General features: G+C 47.3%; 1 protein-coding gene across 3 annotated transcripts; it reads right to left on the bottom strand.

The window, feature by feature from the left end:
• Nucleotides 1-978: 978 nt before the first annotated feature.
• emsy (EMSY transcriptional repressor, BRCA2 interacting) lies at nt 979-12,340 on the bottom strand. 3 transcript variants are annotated; one of them, XM_080509534.1, is made up of 20 exons: nt 12,194-12,340; nt 11,058-11,166; nt 10,569-10,668; nt 10,399-10,473; nt 9,961-10,136; nt 9,721-9,876; nt 8,502-8,761; nt 8,193-8,430; nt 7,889-8,110; nt 7,127-7,276; nt 6,656-6,829; nt 6,433-6,569; nt 5,861-6,058; nt 5,550-5,760; nt 5,276-5,440; nt 4,345-4,500; nt 4,081-4,229; nt 2,924-3,562; nt 2,377-2,781; nt 979-1,975 (listed from the first exon to the last, which is right to left on the bottom strand). In XM_080509534.1, exons 2-20 carry the CDS (start codon nt 11,161-11,163, stop codon nt 1,793-1,795), a joined length of 3,900 nt encoding a protein of 1,299 aa, XP_080365660.1. In that variant the 5' UTR covers nt 11,164-11,166; nt 12,194-12,340; the 3' UTR covers nt 979-1,792. The 3 variants fall into 3 exon arrangements, with proteins under 3 accessions (XP_080365660.1, XP_080365661.1, XP_080365662.1); XM_080509535.1 differs by having other exon boundaries at nt 5,861-6,034; XM_080509536.1 differs by having other exon boundaries at nt 1,849-2,003.
• Nucleotides 12,341-12,390: the final 50 nt, after the last annotated feature.

Genomic DNA, 12,390 nt, shown 5'->3' with positions numbered 1-12,390 from the left:
TACAGTCCATAATGATCAACTCAAAGGTTTAGTGGTCTTTGTGCAGAAGCCCACGCCTCCACCCCATCAACAACAGCACTGCGGGCCCGATCAATGACCAGATTAATATTTGACATTCAAATTGGCACGCAGTGACAAGAGCACATTCATGAGGATACATGCATGAGTAATCCCTGATGATCTCTGGTGTCCACTGTGCTCTGCTGCAACAGCAACATAAACTGATGATACGCTCGACCGTGTTTAACGTTTGACTCACTCGCTGATCAGTATCTACAATTAGACGGCGTGGACTCATCCTCTGGCGTAAAGCTGTGGACCCTCTTTGAGCTCACAGGGTGTCAAACAAAGTATAAAAATATCGAAGAAGAGATTCCCCCCCCCCCCCCAACAAGAAAACAACTGCTGGTGTAAACACGTGCAACACCGACACCCAACAACATCGGTGATGCAGCGGCACTGATTGCTTCCTTATTGCTGAGTTAATGGCACTGAAGTCAAATATGAGGTTTTGGTTTCTGAAAAGATCGACGAGGTTTTATTTCTAAAGAGCATTTGAGATTGCTCATATAAGATTTTGTCAAACAATAAACAAAGAGTGAAGTAAAGAATAATTTCAGGATGCACTTTCGGCACTGAAACTATGGGGGGGGGGGTATATTATCGTCTGTTTTTAATTATTGTTTATTTTCCCACTCATGTGAGAGTGAGACTCTTCCATCACAGTGAAACCAGACGACTAGATGTTTTCCAGGTTCATGAAAAATGTCGTACCGCCTTACTTGACATGTGGAAATCAATATTTTGACAACCTGAGAGCAGGTAAAGCTGGCACAGGTCCCAAACACGTGTGTGTGTGTGTGTGTGTGTGTGTGTGTGAGAGAATTGTGCCTTGTCGGGTTAGTGTTGGCCAACACGGAGGCTCAGAAGGTTCCAACAGTGTCAACTTGCCACATGAACAAACATTTTCTCGTCAGCTGATTTATTTGTGCAGATTAGACGGTTTCTCTCAGCTAGTTTTAAAAAGTAGAAAACAAATGCATAGTTCAAACACGCTATGCAAAAACAAAGTGTACTTGTTGAAATTCTCACTGCAAATTTGTTTGATTTAAACTCCAGAACAGAACCTTTATCTTACAAAAGCAAAAAAAAAAAAAGATACAGGGCTTATTTTGTTTGTTGGATTTTTTTGTTTTTGTTTTTTGTTAACATGACAGTTACAATGAGCAGTAACACGTGTTCTCCTCATTCTCATCCGGGTTTGCCTTGTGTTCAAGCTTTCTTCTGGATCCCATAAGTGTTGTTGAGGGTTTTTAGTTTTTTTTCCTGTTACAAAGTCAGTCTAAACAAAATACAGTTCATCTGATGATAAAACTCGTCCGTTAGCGAAGGAGCCGCTCTGGAAAACCACCAGGTGATCAACCGGCCCCGGGTGGATGGTTCTGAGACGACGTACGGTGACTCCAGATAAAACCCAAATATGTTATTTTATACATGTGTAAATGTCTCGCAGGTAACAATAAAAAATATACTGAACCGGTGTGTTTGGAGGCTGAGTTTACAGCTGGTTGAGTCTTTAACTCGCCCCCACGTCAGGCAACCAAAAAAAAAACAAACAAAAAAAAAACACGTGCCATCAGTCGTGGGAAGGAAAACAAACTAACACATATTATATACATAGATTTTTTTGTTTTGTTGTTGTTTTTTTTTTTTTTTAAAGACAAGAAACGGCGACTCATTGTCCTCAGTCGGCTTGTTCCAAGTGGAAATGTGTGTGTGTGTGTGTCGGGTGCTACGGCTGGTCGGGGGGGCTCGCTGCCGCGGCCTCGTCGTTGCTGCTGTCCACCTCCTGCTCCATGGGGCTGTCGTCCTCCAGCTGCTGGCTGGTGTAGTTGGTGATCTCCAGGAAGCCGCTGGGCTCCACCACCACGTTGGACTGGCTGGAGTCCGGCAGGATGGAGTACTGGGGGATCACCTGCGTGAGGCGGGCTCCGGTCAGATCACTTTATTCAGTCCAACGAGAATGCAAACCGGTACGGTGTCAAACAAGAGTTAAATGAAGGCGACATGAAAATCTAAATTGCAATGTGCTTCTTGTGCTGCTCGACATGTGGAAAGAGTTCATTCAAGAGGTCTGAGCTGGTTTATTTGTGATTATTGTGAATATAAAAGGTTTTATCTTATAAAGTTAGTTTATTTAGCTGCACTGTCCCTTTAAGACAATTTTGACAAAGACAAAACAATTTCAAAATATAATTTGCTCTTAGTTTAAATTCATCTTCTCTATCCCAGTCGATTTAAATCCTAAATCATGGCAGAAATGAAGCTTGAGTGATTTATTGACAGTATTATTGTGAAAAGAATTAAATGAATCACCTCAATGACTTCCAGGTCTTCTTTGCTCCTCTGTGCCGTGAGGCCCTGCACGCAGCCGAACTTCTGCGGCTTGGTGTGGGAGTGATGCATGGAGGCGCCGGAGCTGCTGATGAACTGGCCGGCGTCCAGCGTGCCGGACACGGCCTGCACCTCCAGCGCTTTGCCCAGGGGGCCGCAGTCACTGGAAGAGTCCACCACCATGGGCTCCGTGCTCGGGTCGATCTCCGCCTCCATCATGGAGATCTTCAGGATGTCCGACACCGAGGGCTTCTCCCCCGAGGGCCCGGAGCTGGACTCCGGGATCAGCTTGGCCGCGGCCTCGCCGCTGCTGAACACCGGCGACGTGTGGTGGGAACCGCCGAACGTGATCTTAGTGACGGTGGCACTCTGCGTGATGATTGGCTGCTGTGGGAGGAGAGAGGAGGAGGAGGAGGAGAGTATCACTTAGTGAAGCGAACATCTCGGGAGACGTGACGTTGGGAAAGCCCAGCATGGTTTTAATCTCTCCGGGAAGGAGCCGTGACGAACGCCTGCATCAGACACCCACCTGGCTGGAGGTCATCTTCTCGGTGCTGACAGGGTGGTGCGCCTGGAGGGGAGGTGGGTGTGACATGGGTGTGTGCAGAGGCCTGTGGTGGGACGTGGGGGCCTGCTGGAGCTTCGGGAGCTGAGGTGTCACCAGAGGCTTGGTGGGCGTGACCGGCGCCGTGACCTTCGCCCCGGCCTGAGGCGGCGCGGTCAGCGGCCTGTCTTTGGGGCTCTGAGTTAAGGCCTGAGGTTTGGGCTGACTCTGCTCTCGCAGTTTGGGGATCTTCTTGGTCAGAGGAGGAGTGGAGGGGAAAGCAGAGGAGGAGGAAGAGGAGGAGGAGGAGGAGGAGGGCTGGCTGATCTGAGGTTTGCTCTGGAGCTGTGGGGGTGGAGGAGGCTGCTGCTGCTGCTGCTGCTGCTGAGTGGAGGTGGAGGAGGAGGTGGAGGTGGAGGAGGCAGCGGAGGTGTGCCGGCTCTGTTCTGCCACTGCCTGGCTGGACGGAGGTGGCTGGGCGACCACGGAGTGAACCGCTGGCTTCCCAGGATCTGAAGTCTGTTGGCTGGAGCGGTAGAACAAACCGGTCTGAGGGTCCAGGGTGTCGCCCTCCAGCTCGCCCACCTCCAACACGGCCTCCGATTTACTGTGGCTGTCGGAGGGCTGAAACACAACAGAGACGACTCCTGAGTGATGTCATCAAGTGGAGACGGACATGTAACTAAAGCTAAAAGGAGCTCTGCAGGAGTACAAAAAATAAATAAATACAAAAACAGCATTGATGTGAATCACAAGAAGTTAAATATGATTGATCAGTTGGTTTGTTTCCCTCAATCCAACCGGTGGAAGCAGTTCAGCGTCTTGCTGAAGGACACGTCCGCACACTGACTGGGGATTCGCACCTGCAACATGCGACTGCAATACAATCGAATGAAGCCAAATAACTTATTTCTTCTTTTTATGTTAGCTTCACTGGGAACTGCAATCTATACGATCTCCGGAGAGTTGGCCAGCTCCATACACAGCCAGGAAAACTCATTCATTCAATAACCAAACGTGCATGTCTTTACATTTTGGGTGAGAGTTTATCTTTCTCGAAATCTCTGTATGTCAAGAGAATAAAGTGAGTATAATTTTAGAGAAATCGTAAGGGGGTTAGTCACCGAGACCGAGGCGCTCACATGCGAAGCTGCGGCTGCAGACGAGACGACCACCGGTTTGGTTGCCACGGTGACTTGGCTGATGCTTTTATAAGGCTTCCCCAGCTGCTGGCTGGATGACATGACCACGTTGTCGTCCTCTGAGGATGCTCCCACTCTGCTGGTTTTACCTGCAGGACGGGCCCAGGGAGTCAGTCGACGGCAAACATCAAGCCGCTTTTCTGGCATTAATGGCTGATGTGATGACGGTTCCGGATGCGAGTGAAGCAGACTGGAGCGCAGTACCTGCTGGGACGTACTCGGTGCTGGGCTCGGCCTCTGACGTGGAGGGTCGCGGAGATTCTGGGGTGGACTTCTTCTCCTGGGCCAGCTGGATGGGCACGGCCATCTGGCTCAGGTCGATGGTGTGCTGCCGAGGTTTAGACTCTCCTTTCTCTTTCACTGTTCAGGGGAAGAGGGAAAAAAAACACTTCTGAATCGTATTTCATTTTTGAGAGGGGAATCTTCAAGTTTAGACTCTAAACTGTCCATAGGTGTGTGTATATTTCTGTGTTAACCCTGTGATGGACGACTGTGTCGTGCAGTGTTACAGATCTGCCACTGACAAGTATGCACTTTATTTATTATCCTGGTTATTATAATTAAATTAACAGTGATATTTTTCCCCTTTGATTCGTTTTATTTATTCCGTCAGTTAACCTGACTGATTCATTTCACCGAAAATATATTTTTTTTTAAAGAAAACCGTGTTGCTGACAACACATGACAGGTACATTTAAGAAACTTTCTCGAGGATCCTTTAGGGAAAGAAACACTATTGTTGTGTACTACTATGTGCAGAAATATTGACAACTGTGTTATTTTGGTCAGCAGGTTTTATTACATAGAAATTAAAGCCTGATCTAAAGTGTTAAAAGGAAACTGTAAAATACACCTTGAATTGAAAAAAATGTGATGAATTGACATTAAAATTAACAAACCTGAGAGGACTGCTGTGGAACTTTGTTCAACCGCAACTTAAAAAAGGCAGCAGATCAGCAATTATATTGACATGAGAAGATTTAAGACTTTAAGAAGTTTAATCTTTCTTTTTGTGTCTGTTGAGGTGAAGTCTATTCTTTTCTGTTCTTTACTATTGTTCATCAGATGTTTGCACGACCCGAAGTTTCACCAGCTCATTGGCAGTTGAAGCTTGTGTGCAACATAAAGGACTCACCTGTCTGTTGGAGCTCCAGCAGTGCTTTAATGGTGGAAGTGGCCGACTGCGAGTCCCCTGCAGACACCTCCTGGTAGATGATAGTGGGGCTGGACTCCACCGCCACTTCCTGCTCGGTCCAATCCTGCTCCCTGGAGGACACCACGTGCACTACAGGCTGTACCTCTGAAGGACACAGAAGTGAGAGCATTTTTGTTTTTGAAAGCTTCTCACAGGAAATGCATGAACCTAATAGTTACGTCCACATTTCTCGGGTGTGTGAAAGAAGTTGTACCTTGAGAGCTGTTGTGGGGGGCGTCGCCGGCTAAGCTGCTGGCCTCCGGGAGGCCGCCGGCATCGTCCTTGGCGGACCCGTCCTGGCCAGAGGTCTGACCCTGGATCAGCTCGGCGGAGCGCGTCACCTGCTGCAGCGTCTCCGTGACCAGTTGCCTCGTCTGTTCGCTGACCACCGCCGTCTGAAAGACTGGCTTCGGCTTGATGAGAACCTGCAGGGAAGTCAAGAGGAGCAGACGGGGACGGGAGGAAGAATCGTAAGAACGACGGTGCACGTGCTCAACTCGCGCGCTCAGAGAAAAGGTTTCTCGCCTGTGTCTTGCCCTGCTGGCCGTAGACGATCTTGGTTGGAATGATCTTGGTGGCGGTGGACTGGGCCCCCGAGCTCATGCCTTTGGGCTGCGTGACGATCATCTTGGTGATGGGCCTGGAGGCCGTGATGATGGCCGGCTTGGTTCCCTGGACTGCCTGCAGGCTCTTTTCGCCCTGCGGCACACACACAGCGACATGCTTTGGTAAAACACATCGCAGAGTTTGTGTCAGAAGGTTGCACTCAGACAAGACAGTCAAACAACAAGCACATTGCTAAAAAAGGCAAGTTCATGCTTCATTTAGATTATGTGACACGTTTATCAATCTGATACTGAATAAATCACTTATCATTGATTTAATTCCTCCCCGTCTGGTAATAAACAGTTTAGTAAGAGGACCGTCTGAATAATATAGTAACTCTATATATTGTCTAAAGAAATGCTGCACCTGATACACTTTCATAATCTCGCTTTCCGTTTTCTGGCAATTCTATCTTTTTAAATTCCAAACATATCATGTCTTCTTCAAATCTAGGCTGAGGACAGTTCGTGTCTGTGTGGTGTTTGACTGACCCCGGCGTTCAGTAGCGTGGTGACCACGTTCTTGCCCGGCAGTCCTTGGATAGTCGCTCCTTTCCCGGTGGTTTTCTGCACAACGATGACGTTCGGTTTGGACGTCATTGGGATGGTGGTAATCTTCGTAGTCGTGCCTGCGGAGGAGAAAAGATGATAGTCCGTCGAGGGAACAAAACATGAAGAAGTAAAGAGTCTTCCACGGAGTTGATAGGAAATTCACCGGACACGATGTTGCTGCTGATTATCTTCCCGCCCAGAGTGGCCAGAGACTTGGGCACCACGGTGATGATGCTGCCGCTGGTGGTCTTGACGTAAGTCGCCCCTCCGCTGGAGGCCGATATCCTGGCGCCGATGCTGGGGCTGACAGTCGGCCGCGTGTAGGTGGCCTGGGTCGCTGCACACAAGAGACGTAGAGGCGGGGGGACCTAATCAGTGAGGTTTGTTTAACCTTCGTGACAAAGACCTGAGAAGAGGAGTTTTTGCGACGTTCATACGAAGAACTGATTCTGAAATCACGGGTAACTACAGTTTCCAAAGATTATTATTATTTTTTTTTTTTAATGGCTCTGCAAAGTCAGAATGACTGAGAAAGAACAACTCAATGTCTAATAAATCAGATTTTATCACTTGTATTTTCAACATTCCCTTCACGACATTTGATTTCGTGGTTTGGGGGTTTTGGCGTCCCAACCTGTGGGCTGAGTGACCAGCTTGGTTGTCATGATGGCTCCGTTGCTACTGACGACCATGATGGGAGAGGAGCTGCTGCTGGACAGGGCCACTGATGACGGCTTGGGCAGGATTTTGCTGGGCTGCACCTGCTGAGTGATGATCTTCACCCCTGTACACACACACACACACACACACACACACACACACACACACACACACACACACACACACACACACACACACACACACACACACACACACACACACACACACACACACACACACACACACACACACACACACACACACACACACACACACACACACACACACACACACACACACACACACACACACACACACATATTGGCAGGCATTCAATTTTACAATGAAGTACACACATTCTATTAATATAGGAAACATCTTCTGGACAAATGATCCAATCTTGCATTCATGTTTTTTGTGATTTCTGTGTTTTTGGGAATGATGATAAGACTTTTGACAAATAGTAAATAAAAGTGAAAAAGGTTATTTTCTGCATTTTGATTCGAAGAAACATAAATAAATAAATTACTACTAATAATGATATATTCAAAAAATACATTAAACAAACTCAGAATTCAGCGGCAAAATGAATTAATGCAAATGTTTTGTAGAATTGAAGTTGGTGCTGGTGAAAAGATTTTAAAGTAGCATTTCCACACACTTTTGTAGTCATTTAAATAGAAATAAAAACAGATTAGTTCAGTAGAAAACAAAACAAACAAAAAAAACTGCCTACCAGACTCCTGCTTGATCTGAATGGTGGGTTTGGCTCCCGGCGGGGTGGAGGTGGCGGTTTGCGTCTGGCTGATGCTCGCACCACCTAAAGGCGAGCTCTGCTGCAGCTGTTTGGGCGACTGCTGTTTGGGGAACTGGGCGAGGATCTGCGTGGGCGAGCCCACCAGGGTCTTGGGCGAGGGGAGTCTGGCCGAGGCGACCTTCACTCCAGCCGAAGCTGCACCTACAGTAGGAAACGGCGACGGTCAGGTGGCGATCACATTGTTCACACGTTGCAGCTTTGAGTGGTGGAGGAGCGTCTTTACATGTTGCCATCGTCGACATGACCACCGAGGGCGTCGAGGAGACCACCGTTGTGACGGCGACGGTGTTGGCGGAAGAGCTGCTGGAGCTCGCCGGAAACACCACCGTTTGCTTCTGAGTGGGTGCGGCGAGCATGGAGGTGGCGCCGTGCTTGGACACGGCGGCGTTGTTGTGCGCGTGAGACTTGGACAGGATGTTGGGCACAAAGTTGGAGCTCGGAGAAGTCGTCACGATGATCACCTGCGCAGACACAGGAGCATAAACTCGGATTTAGCGCGCCGAGAGCCGAGTCGGGGGGGCGCGTCACCCACCTTCTGCGTGGTGGTGCTGGTGGTCTGGATGGTGGGCTTGGTGAACGTGATCTTCACGGGGGACAGGTGGGGCGGCAGGGAGTTGGCGATGCTCTGCATGATGTTGCTCATCTTGGGGCTGCCGCTCACAGGCACCGTGATGTTCTTGGACACCTGCGGCGACACTTTGGAGACCTCCTTCAGCATGACTGGCGAGGAGCTGGAGGAGTTGGTGCGCCGTCGCTTTCGAGGCTTCTCGTCTTCATCGGAGCAACTTACGCCTGCAGGGACAAGACATTTTAAGATGTGGCGTGATGGGAGAGCAAGAAAGGCCTGTTGCTTTTGGAAAGACGATTTGCCATATTCATGCAAATCTTTCATTACTTTTTTTAACCATCATGACTTTTTAAAATTTGTTTACCAAGCAAATCATTTTCTTGTAATATCTTCCATATCCTGTATACTGCCTCCACGTTCTTCCCCATTTTTTGAAATATAAATAATGATTAGAATAAAAATAACAATAAGAATTAATTGGAAAAACTGTTGAGCAGGTTTGTTCATTAACTTCTTTAGCTCAGCTTAAATCACTATAATGTAAAATAAATCTACTCTTTACTGAGGTGCAAGATCTAAATACTCCAATTCAATAACAGTAATACAAATGTAAAAGCAGGAAGTAGTTTGTGTGAAAAAAACAAAGAGGTTAAAGGTGAAAAAAGCTAATCTGCATGTGGAAACAGGGAAATGTCAGATCAAGGCTAAAAGACACTGAAATACTAAAATAGAGTTAAAAAAAAAACTCAACATATGATTTCTGAAGTAGAAATAATGTGACTTGGCCTGTTTTACTGTATGTACACAGTGCATTTGCTCACATATTAGAATATTGTACATTTTTGAGTTCGATGCATTCCTCGGCTGCCATGAGTGTGGGAAAGACATGCATCGTACACTGTGAAGCAGAAATGTCATCCACTTTCAACATTTTTCACTAATTCTAGAAATCCTGCAAAAGCAGCCTCGATTGCAATGTGTCCCACAGCGACTTCGTCTCGTGTTCACCAACTGTCTTCATTGTTGCTTGCTTGAAACAAATGTAAAACTCAAAGTATGTCGCCATGCGACAAAAAAAAAAAAAGGTTTTACAAATAAAGCTGTCCAATTATAATTCAATTGAAAAACAGTTTGTTCGCACCATTTGACCCCCCCCACTACCTTTTCAAATGCCGACACTCACTTTTCACGTAAACCGTGCTCCCGCTGGGCAGAACCACCACGTTGGACGAGGGGCTGGGCGGCCGCGGAGACTTCACCGCTGCGCCGATGGGGCCGCTGGCCGCCGTGGCGCTGGTGGAGGTGCAGGTGGTGCTCGTGTAGGAGTAACACACCACCACTGCGCAGAGGGGAGAGCACAATCATCCACCGTCCGGCGACGTTTCGACGCACCCGCAGTGCGACGCCAAGACGTTTCCCTCACCTTCCTTGTTTCCCGTTTCGGCCGGCAGCAGCAGCGAGGCGTTCTGAGTGGCCGTGGCGCTGGCCACGGCGTTCGCGGTGACCGTGAAGGCCGTCTGGGGGACGAGCCGTGGCATCAAGGGAACGAGCCGTCGGCCTTCGATGGACCACTCGGACGAACTGTTGGGACCGGACATGCTGGAAAAGATCCAAAACATTTCTAAGGATTAGCACAAGCTTGATACTGCAGGTAGGCAAAAGCTGAGCCACTTGTGGCTTTTACATTAAATCTAATACTTGTTTCTACAGTGCTTCTGCATTCATCACTGGGTATTACCATTCCCTGATTTTGTAGAATGAACCAGCTGCCAGTGGTGTGTCCGTGTGTGTTAATGTGTGAAACTGAGTCATCATGTAAAGCAAGTTTAGATTCCGGAAGCAGGATCAGTCACACACTTACTGATATGCGATGGTGGTGAGGCGCTCATCGTTGACGGCCCTGCGGACTTCTGCACGGTGGCGTTCTGTTGAGATCCTGAAACGAGCAAAAGAGTTTATTTTAACATGCAATGTTTTGGGGTTTTTTCAATGAATGAAAGAACATCTGTGATAAAAGTGAAAATGAATCACCCAAGGATTTTAGTGAGCTCCCCCAGCAGGTCCTTCTTGTCCTTCGTCAGGTCTCCTTGGGCCCGCAGGGCGCTGATGACTCCGGCGTAGGCCTCCAGCTCTGAGAGACAGAAACACACATGAGGAGTCCAGACAACACTACAGCAGCTCACTGACAAGCTCAAACACAGACTTCTCCTACATATGCAAGGATCTGTATGTATCTCCTGCAGTTTAAACATTTTAGAACTCCCTGTTGTAAGTCTGGATGGGCAATTTTCATTAATGTGAGGATCACAAAAAATGGAAGTTGATATCCATTTAAAATGCCCTTTCCTCCTATCAATCACCTATTAAAAAGATATAGTCATAATAATCATAATACAGAAATAACCACAATAATTCATGGATTTAAGGAACTTGTCTTGCTTGGCGCCAAACAATCAGTTGTCCACACTATTGATTCTTCCCTTGTAACCACGATTGTTTGCCATGTGACCTCAGTCTCACCCAGTTTGCGGAGAATCCTCTTGCATTCGTCCCTGCCCAAGTCGAGGATGGTGGGCCATACCACCGGCATGGTACCAGTCAGCACCGGTTTCTCCAACTGAATCATGTGCTGAATAATGAGAGCCGACAGGAATGCAGATTGAGATCGCATTTCTTCCTCTGCTGCGTGTTCATATCTCACTTGTATCGTTCATTTCAGTTAAACAGCAAGGAAGCGACCCATTTTTGACAGCTGTTTCGTGTTTGTGCGGGAGAATGACTACTATTGCATGACATGGTGATGTTATGTTTATGTCAAGATGATCATTTATGGCCAATATGCTGTACAGGAAGAGTTCATGTTAAATACTGTACACAAGGCAAGGCAGGTTGTACCATGGACAGGTTGTCAGTCCATCACTTTGATGTAAACACAGACATCCACACACACACAAGCAATCGAGGGCCACCAATTTGCCTCAAGTTATTGTTTTTGAACTGTAGGAGAAAACCTGTGTACCTACATACTCGAACATGCAAACAGCACAAGATAAGGAACGTGAAAGATCACCACCATTATGCAGTAAATCACCTTTTTTTGATTGACTTAAAAATTAATTATAAGGCTATGATTTGCAGAGTGTGTGACAGACGTGCCTCAGTCTTGCCTATAGCTGTTTACAGTAGCAGTACTCGCCCACCGGGCCTGTGAGGGAGAACAAGGCCAAGCTGACCCACACAACTAATAATATATTCTTACATTTAAGGAGCAGATAAGACTTCAATACATGAGCCCAAAGTACGAGAGGGACACTGTCACATGCAACTGCATATTTGCTGGTCGGTCATGTTTAGGCGTTTGCTTGAAAAGACAAAGTTTAAACACAAGTGTTTCCTTTTGTGGATCGAATTCTGACAGTACAGCGCAAAGCGGGTCGTCAAGCCGGCTCGACGTTTTCATTCCTTTATCTAATGATCCACTGCGATGTAAAACACTCAATGGCATTAAATTACCAGAGTGAAATTGTCCGAGACATGGCCACAGGATGAAGCTTCGATAAATGCACATGACATTTTAAAATCCCAAATAATTCACCTTTGTGAGAGCTGTTGTTAGCCTAGCTTCCCCTAGCTCCGAACCCCATCCAATGTCTTACCGTCCGTTAGCAGGGCGACATTAGGGCCTCCGTAAATCCCACATGAAAGCAAACATGGTTGATCGAAAGACGTCCAGTTAACCGATCACATCATGGGTTGGGTTTCCAGTCAAAAACGAGAAGAAAATAGGAGCCGAGCTGCTAAAATCTTCCGATCCACCCAGAGATGTGGCAGTGTTTATGTTATCCGCTGAGTG

The sequence above is a fragment of the Blennius ocellaris genome (genome assembly GCF_963422515.1).
Source record: "Blennius ocellaris genome assembly, chromosome: 14".
NCBI classification, from domain to species: domain Eukaryota; kingdom Metazoa; phylum Chordata; class Actinopteri; order Blenniiformes; family Blenniidae; genus Blennius; species Blennius ocellaris.
Note: the sequence above shows the minus strand (reverse complement) of the source record. Positions and strands in the feature narration are given on the sequence as shown.

Coding starts and splice junctions, on each gene's coding strand:
- emsy (XM_080509534.1), bottom strand. CDS start 11,163: ATGATTCAGTTGGAGAAACCGGTGCTGACTGGTACCATGCCGGTGGTA. Junction 6,570..6,655: donor CAGCAGCAACATCGTGTCCG/GTGAATTTCCTA, acceptor TCTCCTCCGCAG/GCACGACTACGAAGATTACC. Junction 6,059..6,432: donor CCACGCTACTGAACGCCGGG/GTCAGTCAAACA, acceptor GTTTTACCAAAG/CATGTCGCTGTGTGTGTGCC.